Source organism: Parasteatoda tepidariorum, chromosome 4 (genome assembly GCF_043381705.1).
Source record: "Parasteatoda tepidariorum isolate YZ-2023 chromosome 4, CAS_Ptep_4.0, whole genome shotgun sequence".
NCBI classification, from domain to species: Eukaryota; Metazoa; Arthropoda; class Arachnida; order Araneae; family Theridiidae; genus Parasteatoda; species Parasteatoda tepidariorum.
The window spans coordinates 2,158,143-2,170,225 of NC_092207.1; the positions used below are offsets into that span (position 1 = coordinate 2,158,143).

A 12,083-nucleotide genomic window follows, 5' to 3' on the forward strand; every position below is an offset into this window, starting at 1 on the left:
TCATGAAGTCAAAGCCTGACTTAAAAAACTTCCATTTTGCGAATTTTTTCAAGGAGCAGAGAACATTTTTGAAATTTCTTCCAAATGTAACATCCTTATAACAAAGTGAATTTTCTATTTAACGGACTTCTCTTTAAGATCCGCTTTCCCTATTTCGTAAAATATGTCAAACTTGTTAAAGCATTTTATGGGGGAAATGGCGAATTGGTTTTCGCAGCAACTTTTAGAGAAGCAGTAAAATCCCATTTCGTTTGTGTTTTGCTAAAAATGACATTCCTTTAGAAGAAATTTTTATGATGTACTGATTTGCAACCACAAAAACATTAAGTGAATTGAATATTTTGGACAGTGTGAAAAATAATACAGCAATAAATTTTGAGGAAGATTAAGAAATTTTAAAATCATTTTAAGTAACTCAAAAGTAGATATTAATTTACAAGATAAAGGTGGCTTAATTGCTATTTTAATTATGTCTTGTGTTTATGAATTTAAAACCTGTTTTGTGTTTAAGTATTTTAAATGGTGATTTTCTATTTAACGAATTTTCCATGTAACTTTTTATCGAGATTTAGCGATTTCGTTGAATAGAGGTCCGACTGTGTATACCTTAATTTACTTGTGTACAATTTAAAAGCATTTTGTAAATTAGCTTTAAAGTTATTATCAGTGAGGGCTCTGAATAAATATTGACTCTTGTGAACACTTCTCAAATGATTTGTTGTGTGCAGTGAGCAAAGTACCCGGATAATTTTCTATCGAGGTATTTCATTTTCTAATACTAAGATGCCATCTTAGTCGTTTGAGGGTTTATTCTGTAATATGTTGGATGTTCTAGTGCAGAAAATCATATGATATTGCTTTCCAACTATGTTGGAAACTAGATGGAGAGCATGCTTTTGTTTCAACTTTCACAGTAAGGTTAGTTTTACTTTGAAAAATGTTAGATTAGTTTTGTAGAAAATGGTTTAAGTTTTAATTTCTCGTTTTTCCATATTGATAGAGCTATGAAAATCAACACAGTTTGTAAGTTGGAAAAAAAAAAGTTTAAATGTCAGCTCTGGTTATTAAAAAACAAATTTTTATTACTGTGTATCCATGGCAATATAATCTTGCAATTGAACTTGTATATACTTTCCAGTTAGTCGTTATTCAATTTGAATTATTGTAATTCTAGTTTTGAATTATTGTAACTCTGGACATTTTCTGAGTAGGAGAAGCACTCTAACTTTATCTGGAGCTCTGTGCAGGATGATAAGTTGCAAGTGTATTCTAATTTCTACACATAGACTTTAACATGAATAATTCTGAGTAGCAAGAGAGCTCAAATTTAAAATCTAGTGCTGTGCTGTATTTCTATTCAAGTTTCAAAGTCTCCACTGTTGACTTAAGATGTGACAATTCGTTACTAAAATCGAGGGGATGATTTCTACTATTATGTATAAAAGAAGACTTAAAAAAAAAATATATATAGTATTGCCCAACTAGCGAGTGTCGTCAAATCTAGTTAACACTTGAAAAATAATCTCAATACTTTGCAAATTTACGACTTAATTCTATCTTCATATTATTGAATTTATTATTAAAATAAAAATACCACTAAAATGAATGGATACGTTATGAGACACAAAGACCGGGTAGCTGTGGATACTTTGGGTGAGCTTGACAATAGAGTCCCCAAGCACATGTACCTGCCAGGCCATACATCCCTCCACAGCTCTCCCCTTCACCCTGAAAATTATTATAAATATATTACTGTACATATTTTTGACTTTTTATATAATTAAAACAAAGAATCTGCTTTTTACATACTAACAAAAAATATCACAAATTACTACAGTCAAACCCCGCTATAGTGAACACTGTTTATAGTGAACGAAATGTTCGGTCCCGTGCCTTGATATACACGTATATTATTTTTTGTGGATATAGTGAACTAAAAAAAAGTGAGAATGTTGGATATTATGAACTTTTTTTCTGTCTTCGACTGATTTTTTTTCTCTCCATTTTTTTTAAAAAATAATTTTGAAATGTCTACATCAAAATAAATACTTATACTGATTTTTAAAACCATCATTAGAGTGGATAAGCATTTTCTCTTGTTTGCTTCGTTTATCACACTTTTCCATTTCTAAACAAGGCCAACCCAAGCAAATGCATGGACAAATTTTTTCTTGCAACAGCTAAAGTTAAAAAGAAAAACTTTTTGTACACAAGACGAAGAGTAATAAGCAAAAGCAAGTTCACACTATTTTTGTTACACTACGTATTACTTTTCAGTCATTTTTGTATTTCATTTTATGGGTCATTTATTTAAATAATGGATAATTAAAAGGAGTTCATAATCATTAGTTAAAATTGTTTGCGGAACAGATATAGTGAACAGAAATTTCGGTCCCTTGAAGGTTCGCTGTAGCGGGGTTTGACTGTATTTATAAATCAAAATGTTAGATAAACGAATTTTTAAACTTGGATTACATAAAAACTCTCCAACCTGCTTTTGTTATTTAAAATGGCACATCTAACAATTTCATTCTTTTTACTACAGGTCCGCCAAAATTTCCAAACTTGTTAATACAATGCTACAATTTTTTTCTTCCCTTTACTTTCTAGCACCGTTGAAGAAAAAAAAAACTTTATAAATTACACTTCTAGGCCGGAATAGTCTGGTTGGTAGAGCACTGGGCCTATGTCCAAGAGGGCGAAGATTCCCACTGTTGTAAATAGTGACTGTTGCACGTTAAATCTGTCGAGTCTCTAAGTCCTTGTTCCCATAACAAATCACACCTCTGTAGTACTGTGAAAAAGTAGATGTTTAATTAATTGATTTTCATTGTCCGAAGGGGAATTATAAAATGAGATTAAGATTAATGGATCTGGGTTGTTGCAAGAATGTTGAGAATGATTTTAAACTATATATATATATCTTAGGGCCGGGATTGCCTGGTTGGTAGGGCTCTGGGCCCATGTCCGAGAATTCGTGAGTTCGATCCCAGACCGGCCAAAGACTCCCCGAGTAGTAAATGGTGACTGATGCACGTTAAATCTGTAGAGTCGCTAAGTCCTCCATGTTCCCACAACAAATCAAAACCTCTGGGGGTACTGATCCAGGAGTTTCCTTGTCTTCTGGATTGGTTCAAAATTACAAGGCTACGGAGTTGAACGTAGATAGNCACATAAACTCAAATTTGGGTCGGCTGTTCAACGACGGTTATAAAATAAAAAATTACACTCCTATTTCTACCTCTTTTTCACTGTAGAAAAAGTTATCTTATAGCCATATAAGTGAACAAGACATCTTCACTCATCTTGCTACTGTCAAGGTTTCAAGAAGAAAAGTAAATACTATTGTGGAGCAATTTTACTAATGATATGCCAAATTTTGTGAAGAATCACTGTTCCTGTGACCATTACTACTAAAGAACGTTCATATTCAAAACTAATAGGTCCCGCAGTGAACTGATAGTTAAGACACGGTTCTCAGCAGATCACCGAAGTCAAGCATCACTGGCTGCGGTCAGTATGCGGGTCGGTGACCGCTTGAATCAGTCTGCGTAGAAACCGAGGGTGAGCGGTAATGGTCCTCGTTAAACTGTTCTACCTTGAAAGACTTGACTTCGCGTGCAGGTCGTCGGGATACGGAAACGGGAGTGCCATCTCCTCTGCGGAGGATCAAAATTGTGATGGCATGTCTTCGGATCATCCTCGGGGATGCTTCCTAGACCGTCGCCAGTAGCCCATTGTGCAGCTCTAGTGCGACGTAAATGAGCAACAAAAAAATCAAAACTAATATAAACATTTTATTCTATTTAATAACCGTCGTTGAACAGCCGACCCAATTTATTGGATTTACAACTACTAATGCTCAACTCAGTAGCCTTCTGATTTTTAATCCAATCTAGAAAACAACGGAACTCCTGGATCGAGTTTTGGGAGAAATTTGCCTACGTTGCACTTTTTGATGGAACTAACCCGCAATTGCGTTACATGCAGAGGAAAACCTACCACGGTTAGTCTGGCGGCAACCCGTAATCCGTCTAACCAATGAGGATGTTTTAAGTCAGCCCTGTGGCCGTGTGCTGAATTCAAATCAGCCAGCCATGCCCGGGAATAGAAACATATTTGAGATCTGATTGCCTTTCATCTTTGGCACTGTTGAGAATGATCTGTCAACTTAGAATTTTTCTGTTTTAATAGACAATTTTGCTGGTCAATTGCTCGAAAATTTGCACCAACTTATCCCTATTTGTAAGCAATAGCTTTCCCTACATTCTTCTTGGATATATTTTTTCCTATTCCTTGGATATATTATTTATTTTATATTTCTAAATATGCCTAATTTCATTTCAGTTAATGATACTTTATATCACGAGTGTACTTTTAAAAATATTGACATGATTTCAGCTTTGATGTCATAGAAATTAATCGTATTAAAAGTTTTAATTATTGCCCATTTGTGAGAAAGTAGACAAGAATGTAACTTTTAAATGACAATATTTCATTATTCTTTTCATATATTAATGTGCTCAAGTAAAATAATTTGCTGTTTCACTACCAGTAAATATATATACATCAATAGTTAATTTAAAACATATTTAATTTTATTCATACTTATTTTAATGCAAGTAATTTAAAATCTGTAGTCAATCTATTTGTAATTAAAGAATAAAAACTTGTTCTGCCAAAAATAATTTAATTTAAAAAAGCTTCCTGATCTAAATTAATTTTCTTTTCGTTTGAAATATTAACTCTCTGTCTACAATTAATTAATGTTTTGAGTTAGAAACAAAAAAGTAACTGACTTCATTTATTCAATAATTAGTTTGCCATAATTAAATTATAATATTAAAATTTTTATTATTACTGGTGTAGTTTTAGTTGCAGTATTGTTGTTAAATAATGTTAAGTATTATTTATGAGAGTTTCAATCGTTAAACGAGAAGAGAATTTAACAACAAAAAATAAAAGTAAAAATCACAAAATAATAAATAAAAGTAAAAATCACTAAATTTGAACTTATTGTAATGTATTTAAGGGTACTTATTTATTATTTTCAGTGGCAAATTTTATTGGGAAGCTCACGATTATTAGTTTGTCTCTTACATGTTATTTTGAAACATGATCGTTTCCAAATAAAAGCTTTTTTGTTGAGGGATTAACCGCTAAACTATTTTCCCACTAGAAGATTATATTTACTGTATTTCTGAGATTATTGAAGCCCTATTTTTAAAATTATTTGATTATTAAAGTTATCTAGAAGTCTATTACAAATTTTAATTAAATATTGGTATAAGGGAATATTAACAGATTGACAGTGACTATTTTTTAATGGAAGTCTCTCTATATCATGGTGCGTAGCGTTTTTAAAAAGTGCTTAAAGGTGCTTTTCTTCGATTTTTGTTTTTTATAAGCCCTTAGAGGTGCTTTTTTCATTGGGTGTTTTTAATAAGTGCTTAATTTTCCCATTTTTTTAGTATGTCAATTTTCGTTCACATATTATGCAAAATGCATGATTTTCCCATTGTTCTATTCAATGTTTTCGTTCAATTCATTCAACCACAATCCATTTCAGTGTACCGTCGGTCCGTAGCGTATGAAAGCGCTAATTATTTTACATGTTTGATGTAATACTTGCGAGTCCGCATGTTCGTCTACTGAGCTGGGTTCGGTGAGGTTCTTGCACTCACGTGTGCAACAACTCTGCTGCATTTTGCAAGATATTCTCCATTCCAGGCTTCATTTTCACCCTCAGAAATCGAAGCGAAAAATATCTCTTGATCTTTTTATGGTGGCTAATATAATCAGGAAAAGAGTTTTTTTTGTCTAAAACTAGTTATTTTATCATGATCATGTAAAAGTCTGAAAATTATTTTGCAATTTGTTAATGTACATAGTGCTTAAAAAGTACTTAAAAGGTGCTTATTTTTTGTTGAGAGATTTGTCTACGCACCCTGAAAGGGTAAATGTAATAATAGCGATATGCTGTTAAATAAATTTTTAAACATTGTTTTAACTGAAAGAGATTATATCTAATAAATAGGCAATATAAATATCTAATAAATAGATATTTTTTTCTATGATTCTTGTGTTTATATTAAAATTAAATAATTATAATATTTAGTATTTTAGACAGCTGCAAACAAGTATGCGTTAACTCCATGCGGTAATATATTTTTGAAATCACTGCTTTTACTTTATTTGAAAAATTTAAAACGTTAATATATCTGAACAACAACGCTTCGAATAGGATTCTGTTTTTAAAAATGGTCTTAGCGGTAGCAACTTTTTTGAATTGTTTTATTTATATTTTGTAACAATACTTTTTTAAAACACATATAAATGATAACACTCATTCATTAATCATGCATAATTCTTCTTTCAACAATGCTCTCGATTACATTGTTTAAAAGAGTAATTATTACAACTTTAGAGTTTATGTCATTTGTAAAGTTATCTTTAAAGAGAGAAATACATCTTATTTTAAGAAATTTTGCAAATTTTTATCATGAGAGTGTTTGAACGAGTTCGGCGTTTTTTTGGGTATTTTTGTTGTTGTGAAAGTAATTATTACGAAGAGGAGGCTTGGTTGACATGGACGTCGATGGATTCTGAGTGGTTCCCAACTGATGTGGGTGAAATTTAAACTTCTATGTGAGTAATGATTTAAAAACAATAACATGTAAGCAGATGTTCTCTGGACTTTTGAGAGACATTGCAAGGACTAAAATTATTATGGCTTGAAGATCTGCGGAAATTTCTCTACATCTCGATTTGCAACGAAAAACGGAAGCGTTTTCTACCAAGCATTACAACCTGAAAGAACATTTAAAAAATGCCTTTATGGTTGTTGTTCCTGAAAAAATTTCCCAAAATGATTTTGAAAATGAGTGTTGCGACGCGTTAACTCGAACTGAAAGACTTTGTAAATACTTTTATTTAATTGTTCTGTATTATTAGAGCTAAACTTTGTGCTATTGCTTTTACATTGCTCATAACCATTGGAATTCTAAATTTTGTAAATAAATATTTTCGGCTAATTGTATTGACTCTTTTTTTACTTTTTTTTTGGCTATTTATTTTTCAGTGATAAAGTGTTTAGCTGAAGCGGATTGACTTTCAAGTTAAACAGGGAGCATAGCGTTTTTAAAAAGTGCTCAAAGGTGCTTTTTTTCGATTTTCGTTTTTTAAAAGCCCTTAAAGGTGCTTTTTTCCATGTGTGTTTTTAAAAAGTGCTTAATTTTCCCTTTTCCGAAATGCGATATTTTTCTTTACCTTGTTGGTTTTCGCCCCAAATTATGCAAAAAGATATCGTCCTATTCAACGTTTTCACAATTTATTCAACCCCAATCTATTTCGGCGAACCGTCGGTCTGTAGTGTATGAAAACACCATTTGTTGTACACGCTTGATGAAATACTTGCTTGTCCACACTTGCGTATACTGAGCTGGATTCAGTGGTAAAGATTTTTTGTCTCTCATGTGCAACTCTGCTGCATTTTGCAAGAGATTCTAAATTTCAGACTTCATTTTCCGCCCTTTGTAATAGAATCAAAAAATCTCTCGAATTTTTGCTAATTACTGGGACCAACTAAACATTGTCAATTTTTTTCTCTATTAGCGAAAGAAAATTTCATTTCTCTTATTAATTTCATCGTTGGAAACGCACCATCGTCTTCTTCAATGGCAAGCAAATAAAACCATCAACTGTCAAAAACTTGCCAACTCTATCTAATTATGATATTTTTTCAAAGTGCTTAAAAATATTTTTTGAGTGCTTGAAAAGTGCTCAAAAGGTGCTAATTTCTTGTTGAAAAATTTGGCTACGCACCCTGTATATTTAAAAATAAGTAATATGCGCATCATTATTTTGAGCGTTCAAATTTACGTTACATTTTATTTCGTTGCGCGAGGTATGTAGAAGTACAATGGAATCAATAAATTTAACATTCGATAATTGGCTCGAAAATTATTTGCTATTAAACTTGTAAAAAATATATGTCTATAAACTGCTTTGTAGAAATACAAATACAGAGTTGAAATTCGGTGTGCTGAAAGTACTATTTTCATTAATAAACCTGACGCGAGTTTTCAAAATCATTATTTGATTGAAAGTTAGGGGATAGAGAGCTCGCCTCTCAATAAGGTGAACCGGGTTCGAATTCCAGCAATGGCTGGTCGATACGAATTCTGCACCCGGCTCGTACAGACCGAAGTGCTGACGTAAAATATCTTCAGTGGTAGGTGGATCATGAGTTAAAGTTCTCTTGCCGTCAGGCTAACCATGGGAGATTTTCGTACTTTTTCTCTCCATGTAACGAAAATGCGGTACATGGAAATTCCAGTAGTTGCATCAAACAAGTCCTCCACGAAGGCAAATTTGTTCCAAAAAGAGTTCCTTGTCTTCTGGATTAGTTAAAAATTACATTGGTAGTCGTCAGAAGTGAGTCGGCTGTTCAATGCCTGTGTAAAAAGTGCGATTTTTTTCTCACTTTTTCGCTTTAAATAATGACTGTCCAATTACGAGGGNATGGGAGATTTTCGTACTTTTTCTCTCCATGTAACGAAAATGCGGTACATGGAAATTCCAGTAGTTGCATCAAACAAGTCCTCCACGAAGGCAAATTTGTTCCAAAAAGAGTTCCTTGTCTTCTGGATTAGTTAAAAATTACATTGGTAGTCGTCAGAAGTGGGTCGGCTGTTCAATGCCTGTGTAAAAAAAAAAAAAAAAAAAAAAGGGATACCATTTTNTAAAAAAAAAAAAAAAAAGAAAGTGCGATTTTTTCCCTCACTTTTTCGCTTTAAATAATGACTGTCCAATTACGAGGGTGATTTTTTAAAGTAAGGGATGTTTTGTTGTGTACACTATTAGGTGACGCGTGTGTCGTGTCCCGGCATTCCTTGGGAACAACTGTGCAGGTTAGTTCTGCGTCTTTAAAATGTTCACATTTAAGAAATCGATTCAGATACGGTGAGTGATGCGAGTCTAGGAAAGAACCTGTCTGCATATATTCACTGGCAGATTTGTGAAGTAGCAAAATAACATGTCATGCTGACAGGGAAATTTGCTGCTCTACAACAATAACTCTCTCCGCAGCTCAGATCCCAGCTTTATTGGGAAGTTTTGGACCACCCCTTCCTACAGCCCAGACCTTGCGCTAAATGATTTTTCATCTTTTCCGTTATTTCAAACATCATTTTGGCGGCAAATATTACAACGATGACGAATACGTGAAAACGGCCGTGACCTCTTAGTTAACGGAGCAGGCAGCAAGTTTTTTGTATGAAGAGGGTATTCTAAATCTAGTTGTAAGGTATGATAAGTGCTTAAACTTGGCAACTATGCTGGAAAATAAAAGAGAAATGCATGTAGAATCTGAAAATAAATTAGCTTCTTGAAAATTTTCTTTTGTTTGGTTATTATTTTTAAACGGCCCTTACTTAGAAAACGACCCTCGTAATTCTCGTACTCGCAGTATTCATTCATTTTATTTCAGTTACCGTGTTTTCAAAATGTGCTTACATAAAAATTTATAATATATTTTATAAACAAAATTATATTGTTTTTAATCTACTTTTAAGAGCGTAAACAATGATGAATGCATCCTTGAACAAATAATGAGAAACAAATATGGGGGCTGTTGAGCTAACCATAGAGAGGACGAATCTTCTTTATGCTATTTAAAATTTTTGTATATTGATTTAAAAGTAGTAAAAAAGATGTTCAGTGCTCTATTAATAAAATTAAACTGGAAACTTTCTATTTCTTCTAAAGAAAATAATTGCATAAAAAAGAGCTTATTTTATTATTATTTCCAATAAAATTAGCTTTTATTATAGATACTAAAAAAAGTTTAAATAGAGAAAATTATACTTTGTCGTTTGCTTCCTTAAAAAGTAGTCTGTTATATTTATTCTATTCTAAAACAAATCCTAGATTTTTTTGCAAGATGCTGTCCTGAGTTTTATTTTCAGCCAATACGATGCCTGTCATGTATTTATAAAAATTATTTTTTTTATATGGAATCATTTTTGGAGAAACAAAATATTAAATTTTTTTTTGATATGTAGCTAAGTACGTAAAGCATGAGATTAACATTAAAAGATTATAATCTCTCACGCCTAAACTTCGGGGTCACATTTTCCAGGTTGCCCCTACTATTTAAAGTTGGGCCCTAAAGCGATTGTTTCTTAATACATGAAAATTCGATCATTATATAATAAGTTAGTCAGTTCAATTTTTTGTGACTGTACTTTGAGGAAGATGACTGAGTTCAGCAATATTAAATATGCTCTCTAGATTCTGACCCGCATTTGAATCACAGCGCAAAAATAAATTGTAATTCATTCATGGTTCTTTTATTTCATTCTTAAATTTTTATATCTCAATTTAGGTTTAATTGGGTGCTTGCACTTCAAAAAGAGGATCACTGATACCCGCACATGACCTCTGATGTCAATGGATCGTTTATAAGTAAAATGGTGTGTCAAAGTTGGGCTAAGTTTATCCACATAAGTTAGAATGTTAATTAACGTGAATTTAATTAAATACAGCGCCGCATCGAATTTGTTAAAAATATTATTCTTCCTCGATCGAACTTAGATTTAATATTTGTTTATGTATTTTATTGTAACGTGATATTTTTTTTTCTTTGTGGACCTGGCAACTTTAATGCATAATTAGTTTGTTTATGTTCTACATAACTTTGTGCTAAGTAAGAAATATATTGTGAAAAAAAAAAGAAATCTTTGTGAAAGAATATAGAATGTGTGCTTAAGTTAATTGATACTTGACGAGCTTGACGTACTCGAAATAGAATGGAAAGAACAGTTGCTAACGTAAAGAAATGTGTCGCGTTTCAACAACCAATCAGGATCGAGATACATCACTTGCACGTATTCCATTGGTTATTGACTGCGAAGTCAATGGTTGTGGGTCCAGCTCTCTTTATGTGTTTTTTCTTCTATTGTGTGAATGTGATCCACCCAAAGAACGTGTTTAGGCTACTCGCTGGGTGATGAACAACACTTCTGGCACTTAAATAAATTGTTCTTGCATACTTTTATCAGCCTGTGAACACTTACTTACCTTAGCGCACATGAAACAACATTCGCAGACGTCAGGGACTTCACCGAATTCGCAGTATTCCATTTCAGGGCATTCATCATCACATTCACAATAAAAGTCTTCTTCACAACTAATATTAGGAACAAAATTTTTCATTATATTCATTCCAATTTACTTATAATTCATTACTTAATACAATTATTTATTGTAATACTCAAAATTATATATAAAATAAAAATCCCTCAATGCTCGCACAGAAGAATTCAATATTTGGATCATGTTGGTTGATAATAGGGTAGATAAAAATCCGTTATTCCATCCATTATATGGGAAATTTTGCTATTGGCCATCTGTAGCAATTTTAACATTCCAAATTTGAAGACTATAAACGATTAAAAGGACGATTAAAAAAATCCATTAAATTGCCAAAAATTGTTTCATCTCTCGAATTACCTACTTAACCTTTTGACGCTCATTCAAATTAAGAATTGAATCAAGATCCTGAACCAAATTAAAAACTTTGTCAAAATCAAACTGTCCACTTTGTCGATTTTATTCGTAAGGGTTTTTTTTCCCGCCAAAATGAAACGAGCCCTAACTATTATAAATTTTCTAAGTTAGAAGAATACCCAGATCTAAAACAATAATTAATACATTTTAAACCAAAAATAAACTTGAAAAAAATTTTTTTTTGCTTGTTGGTGCTGTTTAAGAACCAAAAGATAGCATAACCAGGTAAATGAGTATTTGCGTTAAAATCAGTTTTAACATTAGTTCGGTCTTATTTGGAACTTTAATTTCATATTTCTGTTAAAACCCGATCATTGAAACAAAAGTTATTCAGGATTTTTTCCTTTTTTGCGCAATGTTTATATATAAGTATATATACATAGTCAGTACATAGCGCATGCATACACGCGTACATATATTGAACATAAATAAATTGTACACATATGTATTTCGTATGTGCACACATACGTACGCACAAACATACACACGTTTACTGTCGTATATATATATAT

The 12,083-nt window shown here is 32.2% G+C and overlaps 1 protein-coding gene across 1 annotated transcript in view; it reads right to left on the bottom strand.

Moving 5' to 3' along the window:
* LOC107449544 (single insulin-like growth factor-binding domain protein-2) overlaps nt 1–12,083 on the bottom strand; it is a 28,325-nt gene that overhangs the window by 4,104 nt on the left and 12,138 nt on the right. Inside the window, exons 3-4 of the mRNA XM_043052139.2 lie at nt 11,083–11,191; nt 1,595–1,728 (exon numbers count right to left, since the gene is read on the bottom strand). Of these exons, the coding sequence (XP_042908073.1) occupies nt 1,615–1,728; nt 11,083–11,191 (223 nt within the window). The 3' untranslated portion in view covers nt 1,595–1,614. The remainder of the gene's footprint in view (nt 1–1,594; nt 1,729–11,082; nt 11,192–12,083) is intronic.